Genomic DNA, 26376 nt, shown 5'->3' on the forward strand with positions numbered 1-26376 from the left:
CTGAACATACCATGCTACTTGCTGTTTCACGTCTCTTTGCCTTTACAGATGCTGCTCTCTCTACCAGGAATGCCTTTCCCAGATTTGTGACAACTAATGAATTCCACATATATATACAAAACTGCCTCTTCCCCAGAGACTGTGGGCTCCTGTGGGCAGGAGTCGATCTGATCTTATCTTTCTACTCCCACTGTCTAGCCACAGGCCTGACACAGAGTAGATTCAAAAAACATTTGTTACCGTGAACTAAATTAGTCCAACAAGCATTCAGCAAACACCTATAGGGGTTCATTATTTGGGAAGAGGAACAAAGCTGAATGAGACAGAAACTCATTGTATGGTAACAAAACTTCACCAGGAGGGAATCTTTGGAAACCTCCTACTTTAGCTCCTCTTCTTCAAACCTTCTCTACACACCCCTCCACACACATACATCCCCAACCTCTGCCCCAGCCAAAGTGCTCTCACTATGCAGCAAAGCATCAGAAATCAACTATTGCTTCTAGAACTCCATCCTTAGTCTGATTCTTTCCCACCCCAACCCTCCATAATACTGCCTCAGACCACAGAGGGTTGGTCCCTCACCTGCAGGCATTTCTAAATCCCTCCAGAGTGCTCAGGAGAAAATTTCCCCTTCGAAGAATGGCCTTCTCTGAATCTCTACTGGAGGCATGACCCTGCAGTAAGAAGGAGAGAGGGGCGTCTACTAGTCAAGTACCTATTCTGTGTCCCAATCTGTGCTTGGAGGACCACAGGCCTCTTCCTCTCCCACTGGAGTCTGGCGTTCACATAAACCTAACGCTTTTCAGGAGATCTTGGTTATATCCTCGAAAATCTAGTCATCTAATAACTCTTTTAAAAATGGCAGAAGGGGGAACATTAACTATCTGTCTCCCTCTGCCACAGGACTGGCTCTTGTTCTATTATATGCCGAAAGCTGTCACAGGCTGGTGGACATTAGCCTAACTGGCTCTAATGCCCATATCAGTTGCTCCAAAACACATGAAAATCCCACCCCATCAGGTGTGGTAAGCTTAGTTTCCAAAGTTAATTTTGAAAGATATAACCAGCATTCACATTACCCATATCCTTTCTGATATTTTAAGTCCATGGACCATTAAAAGCCAACAATTACAACACACTGCACATTGGTCAGATTCTTTCGAAGACTCTAATGAATCCAGCCTTAAATAATTTTGTGAGCATGTTTACCATAACTGCTTGGATGATATAAAAGACAAAGTGGTATAGTATAGTAGGTTTGGGTACAAACACCCTGGGATTTACTATACAAACTCAGATACTTGCTAGTTTGGAACCTTAGAGAAAAAGTATTTAACCCTGTGGCTTCAGTTTCCAAATCTGCAAAGATGAGGACAACAATTATTAAGCTTCACAGCTCTGCCATTAGGGGAGAAAAATCACATCTCATTATAGATGTGTGTGCATGAGAAAAAGCTATAAAGAGGCATACAGAGGTAAGACAATTATCTTCTTAAAACACATTATAGCATGATCTCCAGAAGAAACAGGCTGCATGCAGTGTACTGACCAGGGGCTTCCTGTTCAGCGGGGTCTGGGAAAAATCTGCACAGCGGCTCAGCATTGCTTCAAGCAAGGCCCGCAGTTCCCTGTACTGCACCGGTGGAACATTCTGATGGTCCTTCCTGCAGCCAGACAGACAAAGGCAGGCTCAGGGTAAGGTAAGGGTTTTCCAAGATACCATCAGGTTCTCAGGCAATGGGGCACAGTGTGATGGATCAGAACATGGGTCCAGGATCTGATCTGATAAAAATCCTTGCTACAACACTTGTCTAGCTGCGTGACTTTGTGCACATTCCTCATCCTCCCTTACCCTCAGTTTCCTCATCTATTAAATGAGAGGTAATAGTAATTTCCTCATAAAAATCTTTTAAGGATCAAATTAGATAATGTATGCCAAGCACTTAGCATGACGCTTAATAGATAGTAACCCTTTTAAATGACAGCTAGGACTATTATTGCTGTTATTAAGGAGAGAGCGGGCTTTCTCACAGAGAAGGACCCCCTGGTGAAAGAAGTATTATCTAGAACTTAAGGTGCATCAAGACATGTATATGACCGCTGTCCTCAAATTAGTAATAAGCTCTCTTGGGGAAGAAAGATGAAATTTGCTCTCTGTTACCTTGGTAAGGAAAACCACGATTAATAGGGAAATGTTATCAGGACTCAGACTTTATTTCAGAATAGAGAAGAACTTCCTAAGAGTTAAACTCTATAGAGGTAAAAGGGAAATTCTAGGCGGAGTGAGCTCCTCATTCTTAGAAATTATAAGCAAAGACTAGAAACTAGTTTTGGAGATTCAGTCATTCTGAGTGTGGGGTAAATGTGGAAAGTAATACTTAGGGTTCACCTGAACTTTCATATCCCACAGATTCAGGGAGGCAAGAGGCATAGACTGGTCTAATAGCGAGCTCCAAGAGGCCAGAGACCAGCTCAGTCTTTTCATTTTACCTAAACAGAGCTAGATGCATTATAAACAGATGATAAATTTGAAAAGATGTTAAATGAATGAATGACTACTTGGCAGGGTATTAGGTAGTTGCATTTGTTTCCTAGGGATGCTGCAACGAATTACCATAAGCCGCATGGCTTAAAACAACAGAAATTTATCCTCTCATAGTTCCAGGGGCTAGAAGTCTGAAATCAAGGTGTTGCTGGCTCCCTCTAAAGGATCTAGGGAAGAATCCTGTCTTGCCTTTTCACCACTGGTGGTTGCCAGCAATCCTTGTCATTCCTTGCCTCATAGCTGCATCATTCCACTTTCTGCCTCTTCACATGGCCATCTGCCCTGTGTGTGTGTGTCTGTGTTACTGTATGTCCAAATCCCCCTCTCCTTATAAGGGCACTAGTCTTTGGATTTACGAGCCTGCACTGTATGACCTCATTTTAATTCAACTGTATCTAGAAAGGCCCTATTTCCAAATAAGGTCATATTCACAGGTTATGGGTGGGCATGAATTTTAGAGGGATGCTATTCAACCCAGTGCAGTAACTAAAGAAAAATCTATGTCAACCCTCATCCCTGGGCCTTTTTTGAACACTGAGAGTAATCTGTTAGGCCTTCTGGGGCGCCTGGGTGGCTCAGTTGGTTAAGCGACTGCCTTCGGCTCAGGTCATGATCCTGGAGTCCCGGGATCGAGTCCCGCATCGGGTTCCCTGCTCAGCGGGGAGTCTGCTTCTCCCTCTCCCGCTCCCCCCTCTTGTGCTCTCTCTCTCTCTCATTCTCTCTCACAAATAAATAAATAAAATCTTAAAAAAAAAAAATCTCTTGGGCCTTCTGACAGGCACTCAGTTAAGGCTTGATTTCCCCTTTCCTTCTTCATTTCTAGAAGCTCTAAGTTTCTATCCTACACCGATTGTCAAGCCCTGGGTCCACCACCTTTAAATTCTTTTCAGCAGTTCTCATTCCTCATTCCTCCTTCCAGGTGTGCTTCCCAGAGACCCAGTGAACCACTCCACCTCAGAGGGACCACCTCAGTAAACAGTCTGGGAAATTAACATGAAAAGTAAAATCATCTCAGGATTAGTAACCAGCCTCCTACTTAGCATTCTCCACAATTCTGACCCAACCTGCTTTCCCAGCTCCTTCATGTATTACTCGCCTTCACACAACCTGCTGGCCAGACTGGCTACTGTACCCTAAGTGACCCCTAAACTTTCCCACCCACATGGTCCTTCCACAAACCTAAATCTCTCTCATCCCTCTTAGCACAGCTCAAACCTCACCCTCCTCCTTCCTGGAAGGTGCTACCAGTCCCTCATAGCACTGGACTTCTGGGAGACTTCTAGTTCTACAAGGGCACCTCTAATTGACACTGCTCTTCCTCTGTGCCTTTGTTACCCTGTTGGTTTACCCATCTCCCCCTCACTGGGATTCATGCCCCAGATTTAGAGATTCAAATCCAGGAAAGGACAGAGAGGGAAAGGAGACAGACTGAAGTTATTGTAATGTAAATGTCACTTTTTGTTTCCCTTTTTAGAACCAACCTAGAGTCAAATCACAAAGACTTAAATATGGTTACAGAAGAGACTATAATTATTAACAACCTTTACCATGTAAAATTAAAGGTATAGGGGCACCTGGGTGGCTCAGTTGGTTGGGCAACTGCCTTCGGCTCAGGTCATGATCCTAGAGTCCAGGGATCGAGTCCCAGGATCGAGTTCCGCTTCGGGCTCCCTGCTCAGCGGGGTCTGCTTCTCCCTCGGACCCTCCCTCCTCTTATGTGCTTTCTCTCTCTCTCAAGTAAACAAATAAAATCTTTTAAAAATTTAAATTAAATCAAATTAAAGGTACAGCTGACTGACATTGAGAAGTAGATGGCGGGGAGGAGAAAGGAAAAGTTAGATGCTAATATACCTAGCTAACCAAGTAGGGAGTCAAGAGATACTCCTTGAAGTTGAGGGAACAAGAAATACAAGTCTTAAGTATACTATTTAAAGATTTTTAGACATAAAATATTAACTAGCAAAGATGCTAAGGGAATGTAGAGAAGACAAAATAATATGACCTAAATCTTTGTCTCTTACCAGTGACTCAATGAATAATGTCCTAAATTCATAAATAAAGTGACAGCATTATAAGCATATTGTTTAGATGTAGGGAGATAATCACCAGAACTGAAACCAAAATGAGTTACAGTTAGTTTCCTTTAGGAAGTGGGGACAGGGAACTGTTCTGTTTCATTATAAACCTGTATATTTTGGGCGCCTGGGTGGCTCAGTCGGTTAAGCGACTGCCTTCGGCTCAGGTCATGATCCTGGAGTCCCGGGATCGAGTCCCGCATCGGGCTCCCTGCTCAGCAGGGGGTCTGCTTCTCCCTCTGACCCTCCTCCCTCTCATGCTCTCTGTCTCTCATTCTCTCTCTCGCAAATAAATAAAAAATCTTTAAAAAAAAAAAATAAATAAAATAAATAAACCTGTATATTTTATTTTTTATTATTTGAATATATTACTTTGTTAGATTTTTAGAAGGGAAAACATGTAAATAAAATAAAAGTTATTTTATAAGTAAATATAAGTTTTCTCCATTACTTTTTTTCAAGATATCAAGCATCTTGCTAAGGAATAATTTCGCATCCTGATCTTAGGATCTCTTAGTCTTACCATCCATTTTGACATCCTTCATTCATACGCTTTCAGGAGTGAGGTGTAGAGTAGTGAACAAACTGACATGGTCCCTGATCTCTCGGAGATTATATCATAGTGGGGAGAGACACAAAACAAATGAATAAACAAGGAACTATCAAGTGTTTGGTAGGTGCTATCACAGCCTAATGGGTCGGTTAGGGAAAGATGCTCTGAATGCAACCTGAATGATGGGAAGAAGCCAGTTGTGCAAAGATTTTAGGGAAGAGCATTTCAGGCAGAAAAAACAATTTGTAGAAAGGAAACAGGGGGAAGTCTGGACTAAAACAAAAGACTGAGATGTTTAAAAAATTACATCCATGAAATAAATAGAATAAAATACTATTTTAAGACCTGCATGGGAGCCATAAAAAACCCTAAATCTTGCATTTGCGACGACGTGGATGGAACTAGAGGGTATTATGCTAAGCGAAATAAGTCAATCAGAGAAAGACAAGTATCAGATGATCTCACAGATATAAGGAATTTAAGACACAAGACAGAGGAGCATAGGGGAAGGGAGGAAAAAATGAAACAAGATGAAACCAGAGAGGGAGACAAACCATAAGAGACTCTTAATCTCAGGAAACAAACTGAGGGTTGCTGGAGTGGTGGGGGCTGGGAGGGATGGGGTGGCTGGGTGATGGACATTGGGGAGGTATGTGCTATGGTGAGTGCTGTGAAATGTGTAAGACTGATGAATCACAGACCTGTACCTCTGAAACAAATACTACATTATATGTTAAAAAAAAAAAAAAGAAGAAGAAGATAGTAGGAAGGGAAAAATGAAAGGGGGAAAATCGGAGGGGAGGATGAACCACGAGAGACTATGGACTCTGAGAAACAAACTGAGGGTTTTAGAGGGGAGGGGGATGGGGGGACAGGTTAGCTGGGTGATGGATATTAAGGAGGGCACATATTGCATGGAGCACTGGGTGTTATACGCAAACAATGAATCATGGAACACTACATCAAAAACTAATGATGTAATGTATGGTGACTAACATAATAAAATAAAATTTAAAAAATAAAATAAATTAAATAAATAAATAAATAAAGCATGCGTGGGGCACCTGGGTGGCTCAGTCGTTAAGTGTCTGCCTTTGGCTCAAGTCATGATCCCAGGGTCCTGGGATTGAGCCCCATATCGGGCTCCCTGCTCAGCGGGAAGCCTGCTTCTCCCTCTCCCACTCCCCCTGCCTGTGTTCCCTCTCTTGCTGTCTCTCTGTCAAATAAATAAATAAAATCTTAAAAAAAAAAAAAAAAAACATGCAGATGGGGCACCTGGCTGGCTCAGTCAAGGGAATATGCAACTCTTGATCTCAGGGTCATGAGTTCCAGCACCACATTGGGTATAAAGCTTACCTTAAAAAAAAAAAAAAAAAAAAAACATGCAGAGAATTGGAAAGAACTCTTCCAAATTAAAAATATGAAAGTAGGGCACGTGGGTGACTCAGTCATTAAGTGTCTGCCTACAGCTCGGGTCATGTTCTCTGCTTGGTGGGAAGCCTACTTCTCCTTCTCCCACTCCCCCTGCTTGTGTTCCCTCTCTCGCTGTCTCTCTCTGTCAAATAAATAAATAAAATCTTTAAAAAAAATGTGAAAGTAAAAATAAAATACACAGTAGAAGGGTTGAAAGATAAAGTCAAGAAAATTTCCCAGAAACTACTGCATAAAGACAAAAAGATGAAAAATGGTCAGAAAACAAAGAAAATTAGAGGACCAGTCCAGGTCCAACATTTGAACAGCAGTTCCAAAAAGAGAAAACAGAGTAAATAGAGTATTGGAAAAAAATTCAAGAAAATTTCCCTGACCTAAAGGATAAGTACTGCCTGGAAGCTTCCCTGCCTTGACCTAGCCCACAGGGCATAGAGAGGTAGAAAGTTCAGCCTGCTTGGGTCTCTCACCTCAGAAAGGCAGAAATGGCCTTCACTGCCTCAGCAGCCACTTCCAGCACAGGGCTGCTTACTGCTTCTTGGAGAGCACGGCCAGCATCTCTACACATGTCTGAGCTTGTGAACAGCTTGATCTCCTCTGGCTGCCTGAGAAATGGTAAATGAGCAATGAATAAGTGAATGCCTATCACTGACACCACCAGGAATAAACACTTCTTTCCTTCTCCAGTCTGGCCCCTACAGGCCTGACACCCCATCACTTTGCTCACCGAGTCAGGATCTCAGCAAAAAGCAGCAGGCCCTGCTTGTGGAGTTCTGTGTTGTTCATCCTCAGGCTTCCCTGTAGGCTCCTCACAACTGACTCGATCCCTATCTCAAAATGACACAGCAGAGGCCAGGGATCAGTGCTTGGTAGTTCCTTCACTGTCTGCCCAGGAGAAGTGAGAGGCTCTGGACAGCACATATTTGCTGGTGGCCCCTCATGGAGGGGCCCTAACAAGATTGAACTGATGGAATGGGACTGTGAGATCTCTGAGGGCAGGCCCTTATCTGATTCATCTCTGTCTCCCTGAAACTCAGGACAAGCCATAGCACAGGCCCTGGTACTCGAGGTATTTAGTAAATGCCTATTGACTGAGTTGTGCCTTTTCCACTAGATATACTCATATTCCTTCTCAAAGAATCAGGTCAGACCTCCACTCCTTCCGGAAGCCTTCCCTAATCCACTCACGCAGAGCTATGAGCCTCCACTGAGCTCCCACACCTCCTATACTCCCCTCTGGCAGAGCCCTAATTGGCTCATTTGTATCTCTCTCCCCTTCCAGAGGACAGGGACCACATTATATGTATCGCTAAATCTCTAGATCCCAGCCTAGTGCCTGGCACAGAACAGGAACATAGAATATAAAATGAATGACTAAATGTGCCCAGTCTAAAAATCCAGACATGATATAAAAAGTCCCAGACAAGGGGCGCCTGGGTGGCTCAGTTGGTTAAGCGACTGCCTTCGGCTCAGGTCATGATCCTGGAGTCCTGGGATGGAGTCCCGCATTGGGCTCCCTGCTCGGCGGGGAGTCTGCTTCTCCCTCTGACCCTCCTCCCTCTCATGCTCTCTGTCTCTCACTGTCTCTCTCGCAAATAAATAAAATCTTAAAAAAAAAAAAAAAAAAGTCCCAGACAAAAAAAGTATCCCCAGGAAGGAAGAGGAAGGGACAGTTTCAAGAAACCAGGAAAGAATGAATCAGCTAAACTTAGGGACTAACTAGACAGACACTTACCTGGGGGACAGGAAAAGACTGAATCCAAGGCTGAGTAAAGTTGTTCTTAAGGTACAGGAAGAATGCATTCAGGGGCTAATAGGAGTACCTTTCTCTTGCCAAGCATACAGACTTCTGCTAATCAGCGAAGGGAACTGTCTGGATATCATGGCTTGCATATGGAATCTGGTAATGACTTTGGGCTGATGGAAATGACCAGACCCAGCACTCCCCTCCAAGGTGTAGGCTAGCCCCCCATCAATCCTACTTCTACCCGACTTCAAAGTACTGACCACCCTAAGGGTGTGTGGGTGGCTCAGTCAGTTAAGCATCTGACTCTTGATCTCAGCTCAGGTCTTGATCTGAGGGTCATGAGCTCAAGTCCCACACTGGGCTCCATGCTGGGCATGGAGCCTACTTAACAACAACAAAAAAAAGTGCTGACCACCACCCTACCCAGAACTAGTGTAGGACTCCCACTACCAACCGTACACCGTGTGGCACTTGGAAAAAAAGAGTGGCTCTTCTGCCAGGAGTATCAAGCAGCTGTAGCTGGACCAGACAAGCACTTCGCTGGAAGAGGAAAGGTGCTCAAAGAGGAACTCTGGCCGGGAGAGGGGAGAAAACAATAAATGACAGTCATGTGATCATAGTCCCCTCACTAAATCTAGGGCCTTGGATTTATTCAGCATCTAACACCTGTTACTTCAACTGTTCACACACTCTTTCCATGAGACATGATCATGAATTCACAGATAAACCTGAAAAATAACCTCAGGGTTTGGTCTAACCTCATCTTTTTAACAGGTGAGGAAACTGAGACCCAGAAAGAGCTATTGTTAATGGTAGAGGTGGGACTGGAACTCAGGTCTCTTATTTCCCAGGATGGGTAACAGCATGATGCAGAGAGAAGATTTTAGAGCCAGAGAGGCTTGACTGCATACCCTTCTCTGCCAGTGACTAGCCTTGTAAATTTACACCAGTTGTTTCTCTTCTCTGATCCTCAATTTCCTTATCCATAAAACAGCCAAGTTGAGGACCTAAATGTGGCAACACTTACAGTACACCTCAGGGCATATTTCCTGGTCATAACAAGCCCTTGAGAAACCTTAGTTTCCTTTGCCTTCCTGGTCCACAGGTCTTTCCATCACCCTACACTAGGTGTTATTCCTAGATGGTCAACTAAATGACAAAGATCAGTAACAGTTAGGGCGCCTGGGTGGCTCAGTTGGTTAAGCGACTGCCTTCAGCTCAGGTCATGATCCCAGGGTCCTGGGATCGAGTCCCGCATTGGGCTCCCTGCTTGGCAGGAAGCCTGCTTCTCCCTCTCCCACTCCCCCTGCTTGTGTTCCCTCTCTCACTGTGTCTCTCTCTGTCAAATAAATAAATAAAATCTTAAAAAAAAAAAAAAAAAAGATCAGTAACAGTTTGCTCAAGGTCATCTAAGAGATCTGTAGCAAGAGGATTCACTTTATGAGGCTTACTTCTTACAGTCTGTCCTGTACAGCTGAGCCTGCCATCAACCTGTCTCTCTAGTACACATTATCAAAGAACCCCAACAGGACAGCTGCTGCTACTGGGAATCCAGGGTCTCCAGTCAGAACTCTGGGGTCTTCAGAGGAGAAGATTAGAAGGAGTTCTCTACCTGGGATGTCGGCATGGATGAAGGCCGGGGCATGCTTCACTGGGGAGTGGACCAGCGCTGCAGTTATACAGTGGGTACTGGCCACCTGCAGAGTCTCGTCTCTAGAGAGGAGAAGCTGGAGAAATAGGCAACAAGAAGTACTGCAGTCACAACACTGACGGAGGGCCTATCCAGCGTCAGGCACAAGGATGGTGCTCAGGGAGAGCAGTTATGGATTATGGAAAGGGGTTTCTATGAAGAAGAGCAGGTGGGAAACAGAACAAAAGAACACAATGGCATCAAAGAACACTAAAACCGCCACCAAGAAAGGTTTGGGCCTTCACTGGCAAAAGTACTTTCACAGCCCTCATCTGGTTTTGATGCTTGCAATAAGCCTGAAGGATAACACGGGAAGGTTCTACTGTGAGTTTCACTTTACAGAATGTGCCGAAAAGAACTAACAATGCAGGCATGAGGCTGTTATCCTTAGAAAGGCCCATCTGTAAACTTGGCCAATGACTGGATTTGGGAAGTTGGATTTCAGGAGGGCTCCCACCACTCACAGAACCAATAAGAGTGACTCTCTGTGACCAAGTTATTTGTACAAACAATGTAGTCTATGCTGAATACCTGTCATCTTTCTGGGAGTTTGGAATTTTGGTATGTGCTAGGCAGAGGGTGCCAACGTGACCAGTCAGCCCCCAATAAAAATTTTGGGCACCAAGACTCTAATGAGCTTCCCTGCCAGGCACCCTCTCACATGTGTTGCCACAATTCATTGCTGGAGGAATAAACTGCATCCTTGTCTGACTCCACTGGGAGAGGACTCAAAATCTTGTGCCTAGTTTTCCCCTGAACTTTACCCCATACGCGTTTTCCCTTTGCTGATTTTGCTTTGTATTCATTCACTGCAATAAATAATAGCCGTGAGTATGATCATCTATTGAGTCCTGTGAGTCCTCTTAGCGAATCATTGAACCTGGGGGTGGTCTTGGAGACTCCCAACATACAGAGGAAGGAATTAAAGCTCATGGAGGTCACTTACTCCAGGCCACACAGCTAATAAGTGGCAAAGCTAAGGCAAAAACCCAGGTCAGCCATGTCCAAATCTAGGAGTCTTCCTACAGCAGAGATGCCTCCTCCACCAAAGTTTCAGATCAGGTTATTCCTCTACTCAAAACATTGTAATGAATTTCCATTGTACTCTGAATAACATCCAAACTCCTACTGGACACCATACCTATTAGGAGTCCCATGACACTTTCAGAAATCAAGGAAAGGGGGGGCACCTGGGTGGCTCAGTCACTTAAGCATGGTTTTGGCTCAAGTCATGATCTCGGATCATGGGATCGAGCCCCACATTGGGCTCTGCGCTCAATGTAGAGTCTGCTTCAGATTGTCTCTCCCTCTCCTTCCCGGTTGCTTGCTCTCTAATAAATAAATAAAATCTTTTAAAAAAAATTATAACTTCTTTTAAAAAAATCAAGGAAAGGGTTAACTGCAAGTGTAGTTAGGAGAGTAGGAGAAACTGGCCTCCCATGGGAAAATGGCAAGTAGAACATATATCATGAGACAAAAGAGAGTGTGTCTGGTTTTAGAGCTTCAGAGGAAAAGGACAAAGTCACACTCATATCTGGTAGAGACACATCTGAGGACTGCAAGCTTAAACGCATCAGTCATGTCAGACTTAAAAATGGACACATGATTGACCAACCTTTCTGTTAGTTTGTAAAGGAGTTTCTAGATAGTCTTAATCTTTATTTTGTTCTCTTTTATATAGCAAATGACATGTATTTCAAGATGCTATTGATGTAAGGCAAATTATTATTTTATATGCCACTAAAAGAAAAAGAGCTATAATTAAACTATGACACACTATTGATGGTAAAGAGTCTCCCAATTTCAGAGCTGCTAAAATGTGAAATAGAATATATCTTAGAAAAATGATATTCAACTCTTATGCAAAACAATGATTCTTGGTTTAAAGTGTATATTCCTTATTGTGTGAGAAAGAAACACTCCAATCCTACTTTTCCATCATAAACAAAATTAACTTGAAAATTTATCTTTAAAAAAGTCCTAATTGGGGTACCTGGGTGGCTCCATCAATTAAGCATCTGCCTTCAGCTCAGGTCATAATCCCAGGGTCCTGGGATTGAGCTCCACATCGGGCTCCCTGCTCAGCAGAGAGCCTGCTTCTCCCTCTCTCGCTCCCCCTGCTTGTGCCCCCCACCCAGTCAAATAAATAAATAAAATCTTTTTAAAAATGTCTTAATTATTTACCATGACCCATCAGGACTTGCACAATTTTCCCTGCTTAATCTCTAGACTCATCTCTGGCCACTTCACATTCTACGCACCATCCATCCCACTGGCCTCCATCTGCTTCTGGAACATATCAAGCATCCCCCTTCCTCTAGCCTTTATTTGTTATTCTCTCTGCCTGAAATGCTTTTCTACCCATTCTGCATATCACTGGCTTACTTACTTATTTAATTAATTTATTTATTTACAGCTTCACTGAGGTATAATTGATCACTGGCTTACTTTAATTCTTCAAGTATCAGCTCAATCATCAACCCTTCAGAGAGGCCCTGCCTGACCACCCAGCCTATAGCTGGCCTTCCTCACTATCTCATTTCCTCTTTATTTCCTTTGTAGCAAAACAAGAATTACTTTCCTTGTCCATTTACTTGTTCATAACCTGCCTTCCCCACTAGACCATGCAAGGGCAAGGAATTCATCTATTTACATACCATGATATTCCCAGTGCCTAACACAGTGACTGATATATCGCATTAGTGCTCAGTATGTATCTGACTAAATGAATGAATAAACATTGAAACAGCAGGGACACAAACATTGACAATATATTCCCAGGGACCTAAATTTTGGAAGAATAAGTTGATTATCAGCCAAAAGCGGGAAGGAATAGCATTAGAATCTGACAAAAATACCAGAACAGAGGTAAAAGGATACATGTCAGTCTTCTCTTTATTTAAAATTTTGGTATTTTGTTCATTATGAATTTTGTGCACTGATTTTTTTAAAAAATCAAATTGATTTTTTAAAAAAATATTGCATTAAAATACTATCTATCTTGATTGCTGAGTTTTTTAGCATCCCCTAAATTTTGCACCTAAGGCAAGTGCCTCACTCATCTCACCGTAGCTGCAACCTTGCTGGTTAATGTAGTAAAATAATATGTTGATCATCCAAAATTGTCAAGAGAATAACAGTCTCCATATATGAATGGAGGATAGTACCCCTAAACCAAGATTCCTATCTCTGCAATGTCCTGTCCCCCAAGGGAAGTGCTCTCTAATCTCTGTCCCTGCCACCATTATGCTTCCTTGGCACACTGTGAGGACACAAGACCTTGTGCCCTGCTTAGCCTGAGATCAAATGTTCTAACTAGATGTTACCATGGACTCCAGGATGGCAGCAACAAAATGAGCACAGAAAAGAATTCAGTATGAGATTTTCTGGTTCAGAGACACAGGACTTGCTCTTCAGAGTTCACAGGCCCTGAATGGACCTTTTTAGAGGCATCCCAGGGAAACAAGGAGGAGCAGTTTAAGCTGGTTTTTAATATTTACCTTATCTATCTCCAATTGCCCTTTCCCACTTTTGATCAGGGCTCCTCCTCCTTCCTGCAGGAGTCCCACAGTCTAGTCAATCAATGATTATCTCCACTATCAGATGAGGATAAGTAGCTCTGCCAAGCCCTGTGCTGAGCACTACAGAGAGGTATAGCCAAATTCAGGTACTGCCCTAAAGAAACTCCCAGTAGATCAACCACAATATGGTGAAGTAAGTGCTGTGACATAAGGTACATTCTACCTAAAGAAACCAAGAGGAAAAGGGAACCCTATAGGCCTTGAAGGATCAATAGACAAAGGAGAGGGGAAAGGCAAAGCGGAAGAGCATCTACACAGGCACAGAGACAGGATGTCCTAGCACATGCAAGGCCAGGGAGAAGTTACATATGGCTGGAGCACTGGGTTGTGGGGTGGAAGAGACAGGTTAATAAGGCTGAAGGGATAAACAGGATCCAGAGAAAGAGGGCTCTAGGTACCAAGCTAAGAAGCTTGAGTTTTATCCCTAAAACAACCGAGATAGTTTTGCTTCTGTTGCTGCCTGTATTCTGCATTATCAGCCAGCCTAGATGTTAAGGAGAAGATATGCATATAAGGATTCACAACTGAAATAAAACCTACAGTTGACCCCTGAGCGATATGGGTTTGAACTGCACAGGCCCACTTACACATGGATTTTTTTTCAATAAATACAGTACAGTACTACAAATATTTTCTCCTTCTTATGAATTTCTTAATAACATTTTCTTTCTTCTTACTTTATTGTAAGAACAAAGTATATAATACATATAACATACAAAATATGTGTTAATTGATTGATTGTTATCAGTAAGGGTTCCAGTCAACAGTAGGCTATCAGTAGTTAAGTTTTGGGGGAGTTGAAAGTTATATGTGGATTTTCAACTGCATGGGGGGGCGTCAGTGCCCCAACCCCTGTGTTGTTTAAGGTTCAACTGTACTTTCAGTACTCTAACAGCATATTATTTGGGTCAGGAAGAAAACACCTTGAAAATCTTAGATAGTAGTGATACAAGGGCCAGGAGCCATTCAGGTTCCCTTGTTATTGAACCTAGAGACCAGGAATCACAAGACAATCACCTTTTTGAGCACCAAAGGCAATGAGGTCTTTTCTGGTGGCCCCTCAACACCCTCAGTACTTTCCGCCATTGCAGACTTGTTCATGATCACAGACACAAAGAGATCATACTTCAGCAGCTGCCTCAGCAAACCTAGAAAACGAAAGGGGTAGGAGGTGAGGCAAGAGGAGTATAGGTACCAGAGTACACCCCAGGTAGCCCCTCAAACATCCTCTGGAAACTTCTTCATGTCTCCTTAAACATTTCTAAGTATTTTGTAGGGTTGTTTTTTTTTTAAGATTTTATTTATTTGAGAGAGCACAAGCAGGGTGGTGGGGGCAGAGGGAGAGGGACAAGCAGACTCCCCACTGAGCAGAGCCTGTAGTGGGGCTCAATCCTAGGACCCCGAGATCATGACCTGAGCCAAAGTCAGACGCTTAACCTACTGAGCCAACCAGGTGCTCCAGTACTTTTGTTATTTTTAATGCTGTTATAAATGGGATTGTTTTAATTTCTTTTTCAGATAATTCACTGTTAGCGCATAGAAAACAACTGATTTTATATCCTATAACTTTACTAAATTCATTTATTAGTTTTAACAGTTTTTTGTGACGTTCTTAAGGTTTTCTATATATAAAATGATGGCATCTGCAGAGAGTTTTACTTCTTCCTTCCTAATTTTGATACCTTTTATTTCTTTTTCTTGCCTTATTGTTCTGGCGAGGACCTCTAACACAATGTTGAATAGAATCCCACACTTTTCTGGGCAACCTCCATGACAACATTTACTACACAGGGCTCTAATTGTCCACATCTGTTTTCCATACTAGACTATGAGCTCCTTCAGAACAGAGCTTGGGTTTGCTCATCTTTATGACCCCAGAGCCTGGCACAGGGCCTGGCCCAAAATGAACACACACTATGTGTGACTGGACTGTTCATAACAGAACTCTTGGCCTAAACTGTGAAAAGAAGCTGTTGTTACTTAGACTATGCTTTTCCCTGTTGCTCCTGCTTTGGAACAGGCCCTCACCCAGTCACCAATCATAGTGCCCATGTGCTCCATCCAAAATGTGAAAGCTCCCTACTCAGAAGCATTTGATAGATCTTGTGTACCTATGTAAAGAAGCAGCAGGAGAAGAGGCTGAAAGGGTACGCTGGGGCTCCCAAGGAGCCTCAAATAACAAGTAGAAACACCTGCACATCACCCCAGAGGCCAGAGGGATGATAGATGATTTTTCAAATAGGAAAAGGAGAGAACACGAGCTGTGCAGTGTGAAGATTAACCTGACAGCAAAAACAGGATACACTAGGACAGGCAGTAAAAACCAGAGATAGAAAATTGTTGGTGCCACTTTCTTTCTTCTTTTCCTTCCAAAGGCAACATTCTTTTTCTTTTTAAATTCTACTTATGCATTTGAGAGAGAAAGTGTGAGGGAGAGAGAATGAGTGAGGGGGAGGGGCAGAGGGAGAGGAAGAAGCAGACTCCCCATTGAGCAGGAAGCCAACATGGGGCCAATTCCAGGACCCTGAGATCATGAGCTGAGTAGAAGGCAGATGGTTAATCAACTGAGTCACCCACGTGCCCAAAGGCAACATTCTTAAGATGCCACATCAACTCTAGTCATCTATCACAGTCTGTGCATTTTAGCTCCCAAACCCATGACTTCTACCCTTTGCAAAGCAGCAAACTTCCCCACCACTAAAGAGCCAACATCTCAAGTTCTCAAGCAAAACCTCAAAAGCTTTCTCTCTTTTCTCTCCAGTCCTACATCTTACCCAAACAGTTGATCTGTAGCTCCTTTGTCTGGGCACCATCCAGGGTGGAAAGGAAGAGAGGACACAGCTTCTCCCGGAAATGGCCTGAAAGCGTCTCAGCGGCCACTGGTGAGGAGTACAGCTTCCCATAGAGGTAACAGACAGAAGCTTGCACCCCCTCATTGGGGTACACTAAACCTCTCAACAGATGCTCCACCAGGTCACCTGTCCATAAAACAGCCAAGGAGCCAGGGAAACCTCACAATGTCAACTGCTGTATGAAACTCCAAACTACTGTGCCCAGTAGGGTAGTAATGGTAATCCCCTATAATCCCCCATAATAAATGATTTCTGGGTACTTAATCAAAAGGGAAAACCAAGGCTTAGAGAAGTGCAGTGATTTACTCTGAGGTAAATACTCTGTGAGATATTTATTTGCATTTTACTGATAGAAAAAAGTACCTTTATATTCCAAAATTAATTCCTCCTTTCACCCAAAGGAAGGTTCAAAAGTAGGTATTTAATTAGTTTGTGTTAACATAAAGAATCAAAATAGCTCAAGACCAGAGTCAATAAATACTTTTTTCAACTTGGCCAACATAGAGTACATTTTGCAGATGAGAAAACTAAAACCTAGAGAAGTAATGACTTCCCAGGTGTATATATTGAATGGACCACCCAGATGGAAGTGTGATCAAAGCAGGTAAAAGGGTAGTGGCAGCTCTTTCCCAGAGGTCACTCACTGTGCTCCATTACAAGTTTGTCTGCCAGGGGAGGGATGGCATCCACCAACTTGCCGAGAAGGGTCAGGGTGGCCAGGCTGCCTCTCATGGAGGGCATGTTACACAGCTATAGAGAGTGAACACATTCCGCTCTGTTATTAGGATCAGGACAGATCTCCCACCAAAATGTAACTTGCTCTATCCAGACCAAAGCCTATTTTGTATGTGTCTCTCAACACAATCAGTAATCAGCCTCTTTAACTAAGTGTCTATCTCCCCTATTGGACTGGGAAGACCCTGGGGAAAAGCTCTGATTAGATTCCTCTCAGAGTGCTCAGTACTTAGCTCAGGACATGACTGTTAAACTGAATTAAAATTAGCATATTGTGTCTTCTATAGAGCCAGAAACTGGGGGGTGAAAGTTAGGAACATCATAAAGACAGAATTCTGGATCAGTACCAAAAAAAAAAAAAAAAGGTATTATTATTATTATCATTATAATAGCCATTATTGAATACTATTTGCCAGGCCCTATGCTTGATGGTTTACAGGGAGAGTCGGTAGTATATATTTCCCTTCTCTAGCAACTAACTATAGCATCTTAAGCAAGACTCTTAATTCCTCTGGTGGGAAATAATAATAGTATCAACTTCATAGGGTTGTTAGGACTAAATGAGATACTGCACGTAAACCACCTAACACAGTGCCTAGCATTTGAAAGTACTCAAAAGGGTTAAGTGGCACCATCATAATGATAAGTATTGATACATATAATTATAAATTCAAGCTGATATATTAATCATATGCAGAGTAATTATAATGAAATGATAACTTAGTATAATTTATAATTACATGTTGCTCTTGGTGTTAAGATAAACATCTGTCTTCCTTTTGCAAAAAATAAAAAGTGATTCTGATATTATTCCTAAATCTTAAACACAATGTAAAAGCTACTTATTGAATTGGTATCTTTGACTACCTTGAAGAAGGCAGGTTAAATATACCTACTCAGTGCCTGCCTTAGATGCTTAGATAAAAGCAAATGACTTCAGTATAAAATACTGTATACAATCTAAACCAAATAAAAAGACCAAGCCAAGACATAGTAAAACATATTTCCTTGATAAATTGATCAAGAAAATCCATGTTGTACTTAGAAGGACATAGAGAATAACCATGGGATGATTCTGTCAGAAAGATGGGACTCCACCACACCGAGATAGCATTTGGAAGGTTGAAAGGGGAAGGAAGGAGGCTGCAAACAGTAGTGGAGCAGGATCAGAAGACCCAAGCCTTAGCTCTGGCTCTGCCACTGACTCAGTGGCCTCACGCAGGTCCCTTTCCCTCTGTATTTCAATCTCCCCATCTATCTATCCAAAGAAGGGTGGGCCCAGCTCTGATATCTGAAGATTCTGAGGGGTACTTAAGAACCCACATCTATTTACTGACCTCTTTGTGGCACTCATCCAGCAGGCAATGTATGATGTGCTCTAACTTCAGCTGAGTTGTAAGCTGGATGAGGACTAAGCAGACACAGTAGCATTACTAACCAGAAGTCAACCCCTGGCCCACACTTCACCTTTCATAGCCCTTCTACTCAAAGTCATTTGCTTGTGTTACCAGTATAGTCTTTTCTATCTCCCCAGTTAAACTGTGTGTACATATCTAAACCAAAGGATTTCTGGCTTCTTCATTGTTTTATATCAGTGGTTCACAATGAGGCTGCACATTAGAATCACCTAGGAAGTTAAAAAAATATATTAATGCCCAACTCCCACTCTAGACCAATTAAATCAGAATCTCTAGAGAAAGAGCCTAAGCATTTGGATATTTTTTAAGTTACCCAGGTAAGTCTATTGTGAAGCTAAGGTTGAAAACTACTATTTTATATTATCTCTACTTTTTTCCTCCTCACAATTTGCTCCTTCATATACTAGAAAACAGAATTATGGGTGAGTTCCCATGCCAATAATTGCCTACAATATTATCTTTCAACCCCAAACCCGTCCTTCTATACAATCATTTGTGATGTTTCTGCTAGTATGTTTGAGGAGTGGTGAAGAAGAGGCTGGCTCTGCAAGTCTGGGAAAAGCTACAAATTAGATTTAGCAGCTGCTGCAGAAAGGCTCTGCCACTTCCAAGGTAAGGAAGCATTCTAGGATAATAGAAACAGGAAGAAGGCAGGCAGCAAACAGGAAACAATGAGGAAGGAGCAAGTCCTTCTTCTCTCTCTGGCTTTGCAGTCTCTACCTAGAGCCTACTGCCTCCGTAAAGTTCCTGGGGTCTGATGAAGATTTGCAAGTTATGCTGGCACCAACCAGAAGTGGATGGCTTTAGGATTATAGCCCCACTCAAAAGTGGCTGAATGGTGAAGGGAAAGCTCCCCATTCCTGCCAGTGGTCAGAACTTCAAGTGGTATATTTGTTTGTCCACATTATCTAGACCTAGAGATGGTCAGAGGGATATACAGATCCTATTTTTTTTTTCAGATTTTATTTATTTGAGAGAGAGAATGAGAGACAGAGAGCATGAGAGGGAAGAGAGTCAGAGGGAGAAGGAGACCCCCCGCTGAGCAGGGAGCCCGATATGGGACTCGATCCCAGGACTCCAGGATCATAACCTGAGCCGAAGGCAGTCGCTTAACCAACTGAGCCACCCAGGCACCCTATACAGATCCTATTAACTTATGATCTATTACAGCTGCTAACTGCATGCCTAGATGGTCATGGACCCAGGAACAGTCAAGCAGCATCCTCTCCACAGAGAAAACTTATGTTTTAATAATTCCAACCTCCTTTTGTTTCCCCAGCTCTAAGGGTGGAAGCTGCTTTCTGAAATTGCTACCTCTGTGAAAACTTGGTGTTCTCTTTTTGCCTTCAGTTACCCAGTTAATAATTCTTTATATTAAAATTTTCCCTGTTTAAATAACTTGTGTGGTTTCTGTTTCCTGACTAGACCATAACTGATACAATTACTCTTTCTGCAAGAATCTTCCTATCCCAACTCCCTTGTCTTCTTTCCCCTTGAGCCCTTTAAAGTTTATTTATTTTAGTAATTTCTACACCCAACATGAAGCTAGAACTCACAACCCCAAGATCAAGAGTCATAATGCTCTTCTGACTGAGCCAGCCAGGCACCCTTCCCACATTTCCTCAGCTTTTACCATCACCTATGTGCAAATAACTTCCAACCAACCAATGTGGATGGAATGAAAACAGAGTTTGTACATGCCTTTCTAACAGTATTCATCAGCTCTCATTATTTGCCAGCCAAACTCTCCTCCAGATTGTAAACTCTTAGAGGGCAGGAACCATGTCTTACCCATCTATATATCCCTGGTATCTGATACAGTACTTGGCACAGAGTAGGTGCCTGAGAAAGAAGTGCAGACTTAGTGACTGACAACTGAGTTTTCTTGATATGTCTCTAAAATAAAACATTTATTTCATCAAGATCTCAAATAACCAGAGCTGCAATTCAGGCTAATATCCTCAGCTTCAAATGCTAGGTACACACAATTTCACCTTACCTTCAATACAGAGGTCTGTTACACTCCCACCTTCCACATTGCATAACAGCCCTTGGAGCCGAGGGAGAAGAGAGGGGGATGGTTAATAGTTAAAAGAGAAACAAAACCACAAAGGTACACTATAAATTCTAGACTAATAGCAGCTTTAAGCAATGTCCCAGATAAATGCTATCCTCGACACCAAACACCTAGACTTTCAGTGACCCACTCTGGCTTTAAAAGGATAAAAACAGTCAGTGTGGCACAGCATAAAAACTGAGTGCTCTGGAGTCTGCAATAGACCTGGGGTAAAAGTCCAGTTCTGCCAGTTATTAACCATGACTTCCCTTAGCCTTGGGGACCATTTTCTCTCCCTTAAAGAACTGTCTTGGCAGTTAAAAGCCTGAAAAGCCTCTAGCAGAGAAAAGTACCCAATATGAGTTAGCTCCCCTCCTCCCTGAAAGGGCTCTTTCCATAGGACGTTATAATTATATTAAAAGAAGGGACCTTTTAATCCATCTCAGGCACAGAAGAGGGAAAGTAATTCAATCAGGGTCACACCAGGTCAATGGAGTCTAGTCTGGACCTTCTGATCCTATTCAAGGGTCAGAGTGGACTTTTTGAAAGATCACACATTTCCCATATTCATATTCACACTTTTACTAACCTCTTAGCTATAGCAAAGCCAGTTACCACCCAATGCATCATGTGTCTTAGAAAGGGGATCATTTCTTCATCATATGACAAAACAATTTACTAATAAACTGTTACATGGCAAAAAACCTAAATTGTCTTCCCAAGACCATTTCTCCAAACCCAAAAACAAATATACATGCTATACATACAAAATTCATGCCAAGTTTCCCTTTTAATCTCACCGAAAAGCATGCTTATGAAGTGGATACAGATTCTCTGATCCTGAGCCACCAACTGCATGACCAGGGAGGCATGCCTCAAGAGAGCATCTCGGAAGCAGGACAGCACATGCTTCTTGCGCACCAACTTGGGGCAGATGAAAAAAACATTCCGTAACAACCAAGTCTCAGCCATTCTGAACCCAAACAATTATAATTTCTAAATATATTTGCAAGATGATACTGGAGGGTTTACCTAAACTAGAGTAAGATCATATATCCCTAAAGGGAGCATGAAAAAGGGCATCATCTACACAAAGGAATCCATGTGTTTATACAGAGGATTATACATGAGCTAAGGTTCCCACTACCCTATATTTACAGAGCACTTTACTATTCACAAATCACTCTTTTGTCTACTAGTTCATTTAAGCCTAGCAAACTGGTGAAGCAAGCAAAAATAGGTATTATTGTCACCATTTTATAGATGAGAAAACAGAAGCCCAGAGACATTCCCAAGGACTCAAATCTGTCTCCAACTAGGTCTTGTCCAAGGTCAGTGCCCTTTCCACTTCAAAAGTCCAGGAGAGTGATTCTGGAGACCCTGCATGAGCCTCAAAGAGGTCGGTAGAGAAATTCATCCTTCCATTCGACATGGACATAAATCCTCACACTCAGTTCACCACCCTGTACAGGGAACTGGGTAGTGGCTGTGTAAAGTGCTCAAGACAGTAGCAAAAGTTAGGTAAAGAAAGGGCGTACACACTGAGGATAGAACAGGAACATGGGTACAACTAACTACATCCCCCCCCCTTTTTTTTAAAGATTTTATTTATTTGACAGAGAGAGACACAGCGAGAGAGGGAACACAAGCAGGGGGAGTGGGAGAGGGAGAAGCAGGCTTCCCGCAGAGCAGGGAGCCCGATGCGGGGCTCGATCCCAGGACCCTGGGATGATGACCTGAGCCGAAGGCAGACGCTTAACGACTGAGCCACCCAGGTGCCCCTACATCCCCCTTTCAATTGGTGAGAGCTGAAGCTAAAAAAAAAAGTGCATTCAATAAAGAGTAAAGGTGCATTTCGCTGCCTCTAACCTGTGCTATTGCAAATCTCATGTATTCCTTCACCCGTTCCTCCTACATAATACATTAAGCTAGTGATTAAATAAGTTACTCAAAAAAAACTCGATGACTCTCTTTTACCTATGGGATTAAGTCAAAACTCTAGCTTGATTCAAACTCTTGGAGGAACTCATCTTAACCTGGCTTTTCAATCTCACTTCCCTCAACTTCCTTTCAAACACTCTGATTACCTCCCCAAACTCATCCTTGCTAATACCTACCTCTTGGGATAAGCTCCCCCATCTCCTCTGGTCCAAATCTCACTCATCTTCTCAAGCCTAATTCAAATGGTTCCTCCTCTAAAAAACCTTTTCCCAATTTCCCTCATCCCAACAGCACTTGACCGCAAATATATCTATATACTAAATTCCCAGTAACTTTTAGCCTTCTCATCTTCTCCTCCATGTAACCGTCTTATTTATCTCTTTATCTCTGACTCATTATCCAGGAATGGCAGCCTCAGAACTTCTGGCCTCAATGAAATCTCAAATATCAGCTAACCAGCAGTTCTCAGAGGGTAGCCTGGGAACCCCAGAGGGTGCCCAAAACCCTTACAGATAATCCAAAAGATCAAAATCATTTTCATATAATACTAAGATGCAATTTGTTCTTTTCACTCTTATTCTCTCACAAGCGTACAGTGAAATCTTTCAAAGATTACATGACAAGTAATATACAACAGATTAAACGCAGAAATATATGAGAACCCAGCTATCTTCTCTTAAGCTAGACATTAAAGAGACTTGCAAAAATGTAAGACAAAACCATTCCTTTCACTATCTTTTTTGTTTTGGAAAATATCATTATTTTTACTTAAATTATTTATGCCACAGAACTGCACACTTAAAATGGTAGATTTTATGTCGTATTTTGCCACAATAAAACCAATTATGCTAATACGTAATGGACCTATTATTTTTAAATTAGTATTTTAAAATTGTTTTTACTTCTAATACAGTACATATCAGTGGATATAACCCACATAAATAAAAGCTCTTTGGGGTCCTCAACACATTTTAGAAGTGTAAAGGCAGGGGCGCCTGGGTGGCTCAGTCGGTTAAGCGACTGCCTTCGGCTCAGGTCATGATCCTGGAGTCCCGGGATCAAGTCCCGCATCGGGCTCCCTGCTCGGCAGGGAGTCTGCTTCTCCCTCTGACCCTCCTCCCTCCCGTGCTCTCTGTCTCTCATTCTCTCTCTCTCAAATAAATAAATAAAATCTTAAAAAAAAAAAAATTAGAAGTGTAAAGGCAACCTGAGAATAAAAAAAAAGACAACTTGAGAACCACTGATCTAGCCCACCCCCTTCCCTCCAAGGCATGAATTCCCCTCTCACGAATTTGAGAGAAAAGTGATCCCCCAAACTTTTCTTGGATGCCTCCATGGACAAAAAACACTACAGAGGTGGGTAGGCAGTGAGGGAAAAGGCAGCCCATTTTTCAGCCAGCTCTGCTTGTTAGAAAGGTTTTCCCACTCTGCCTGGTTGTACCTTCTGCCTGTCACCCCTGCCATCACAGACACCGAGGCAGCCCCCTCCTCCACATTTACACCCTAAGAAATCTGAAGGGAATGAGGAGCCTCCACCGCGCGTGCCCTGGCCCGTGGGCCAAGCCAAGGCCAGATCCTGGAGAGATGGCGAGCGCAACAAACGGCAGGGCAGCTACAAAGCAGGGAAGGGAAGGCAGGCAAGCGAGCCGGCGAGCCCTGGGGCGGGGGCGGCTAGTGCGGACAGGAACAGGCCCAGGTGCGGCCCAGAGCCAGGCGCAGGGGTGAGTCCGGAAAAGGGTACTGCGCTCAGAGCAGGACGGCCTGTGGGGCAAACTGAGGCTGAAGTAGTATAGCAGAGAAGGCCGCTCCAGCCTGGTGAGGGAGCAGGCCTGTTTAGAGGGTAGATTTAACGAAGCGGCCCGGTTTGGGGAAGGCGCGACCGGTTTGAGGGAGTTGGCCTGGCGAGGGAAGGCCCAGCTTGGTGAGGGAAATGCCGGGGCCCCGTTCGCACCGATACGCAGGGCTCCGGCAGCAGCTCCAGCAGGCAGGCCAGACAGAGGCGCGGGGGCACGGGCAGTAGCCAGCACGGGTCATGCCTGTAATGGGCCCTCTCGAAGAACAGCGCCGTCTCCTCGTCCCTCCCAGGCCCGGGAGGGCCTGCCGCCGCGTCCCTCACAGCCATGTCTCCCCGCGCATGCACTCCACCACCTTTCCCGCGCAGCGTGTGCGCAAGCGCACTTGAAAGAGCGCCCTTCCGCCGCGCGCCTAAGGGAAAAGTGGGGAGGGGGGTAACGCGCCTGCGCAAACCGAGAGCTACGCAATGTCGTGGGAGCCGACGCCGTTGAGAGCGTGTGATAGGTGCGAGGACTCGCGAGTGACCCGCGAAGGACAAAGCAGTTTGCTCTTTGAGTCCGTAGGAGTTGGCCTTCACCACACTATAGGTTGAAAAATATTTATAAACAATCTATCATTAGCCTTGAGAAAGGAAGGGAAGGAAGTAATCTCTTATTTATTTATTTTTTTAATTTTATTTATTTTTTAAGATTTTTATTTATTTTTTGACAGAGACAGCAAGAGAAGGAACACAAGCAGGGGGAGTGGGAGAGGGGGAAGCAGGCTTCCCGCTGAGCAGGGAGCCCGATGGGACACTCCATTCCGGAAACCTGGGATTATGATCTGAGCTGAAGGCAGACGCTTAACGACTGAGCCACCCAGGCGCCCTGGAAGTAATCTCTTTCTACCATTAAAAAATTAAATGATTTTGGGGCGCCTGGGTGGCTCAGTCGTTAAGCGTCTGCCTTCGGCTCAGGTCATGATCCCAGAGTCCTGGGATCGAGCCCCGCATCGGGTTCCCTGCTCCGTGGGAAGCCTGTTTCTCCCTCTCCCACTCCCCCTGCTTGTGTTCTCTCTCTCACTGTCTCTCTCTGTCAAATAAATAAATAAAATCTTTTTAAAAAAATTAAATGATTTCAGGGACCTAAAAGCTTAGTATTATTTTAAATTTACGTGACCCCTTTCAAAGAGTCTAAGACGTTTCCCTTAAGATACCCTCTCAAACGACTGCACGGCACTTGAGACTTTGCGAGGGCGCAAGGAATACTGCAGAAGAAAAAATCGTTTATCGTTGCATATAATTGAAATAACAGTCTTATCAGTCTACAAGGATTTATTTAGCACCTGAGTGTCCAGCAACTGGCTAATGGTGAAGGAGGTAAGTTCAGGAGGTGTTTCCTACATTGAGAAGCAGTGTGACCGAGTGGAAAAAAATTATTTCCGTAGCAAAATAGTTTAGAAAACAATGGTTTATTGTTCAATGCAGCATTATGAAATAATGTTTGAGAGAAGTAGGTATTGACATGGACAAGTTCTCGTTAAAATTCCGTGCACAAAAGATGCAGAATTATATATAAAGGAAGTAAAATCAATAAGCAAAAAACGTTTATTCAACATAAGTACGTTATAGCAGTAGTGCATATTCAATGAAGACAATGAAAGGAAAAATATTTTGATATATTTTCTTTTAGTCTATAAATGTTTACAACAGTAATATACAAAAGTTTGTAAACTGCTTCTCCCAGAGAAAAATATATCATGTACATCTTCCATATCATTAAATATTATCCTGTATGTTTTTAAAATGTCAACAAAGTATGTATTCCTTTTGACAAAGTTTTGAGCCAGAAACTGTGCTAGGAGCTAGAGGATTCAAAAGTGAGCAAGAGACCATTCTTGTCCTCAAGGTCAGTCAAGGAGACAAATGAGCAAATTATTGCAATAGAGTGTTACCTGTTGCTGTGTAACAAATGACCCCA

General features: G+C 43.1%; 1 protein-coding gene across 1 annotated transcript in view; it reads right to left on the minus strand.

Annotated features, from left to right (window-relative positions):
• Nucleotides 1–24746, minus strand: part of MEI1 (meiotic double-stranded break formation protein 1) — a 75178-nt gene extending 50432 nt beyond the window's left edge. Inside the window, exons 1-13 of the mRNA XM_045866804.2 lie at nt 24576–24746; nt 21484–21607; nt 20627–20677; nt 18547–18620; nt 17119–17224; nt 16397–16600; nt 14640–14770; nt 9964–10078; nt 8806–8922; nt 7332–7431; nt 7075–7209; nt 1553–1667; nt 586–677 (exon numbers count right to left, since the gene is read on the minus strand). Coding sequence (XP_045722760.1) covers nt 586–677; nt 1553–1667; nt 7075–7209; nt 7332–7431; nt 8806–8922; nt 9964–10078; nt 14640–14770; nt 16397–16600; nt 17119–17224; nt 18547–18620; nt 20627–20677; nt 21484–21607; nt 24576–24746 — 1535 coding nt within the window. The remainder of the gene's footprint in view (nt 1–585; nt 678–1552; nt 1668–7074; nt 7210–7331; nt 7432–8805; nt 8923–9963; nt 10079–14639; nt 14771–16396; nt 16601–17118; nt 17225–18546; nt 18621–20626; nt 20678–21483; nt 21608–24575) is intronic.
• Nucleotides 24747–26376: the final 1630 nt, after the last annotated feature.

This window comes from Mirounga angustirostris, unplaced genomic scaffold (assembly GCF_029215605.1).
Source record: "Mirounga angustirostris isolate CCGP_5_RB_7025 unplaced genomic scaffold, mMirAng1.0.hap1 SCAF_5, whole genome shotgun sequence".
Classification (NCBI taxonomy): domain Eukaryota; kingdom Metazoa; phylum Chordata; class Mammalia; order Carnivora; family Phocidae; genus Mirounga; species Mirounga angustirostris.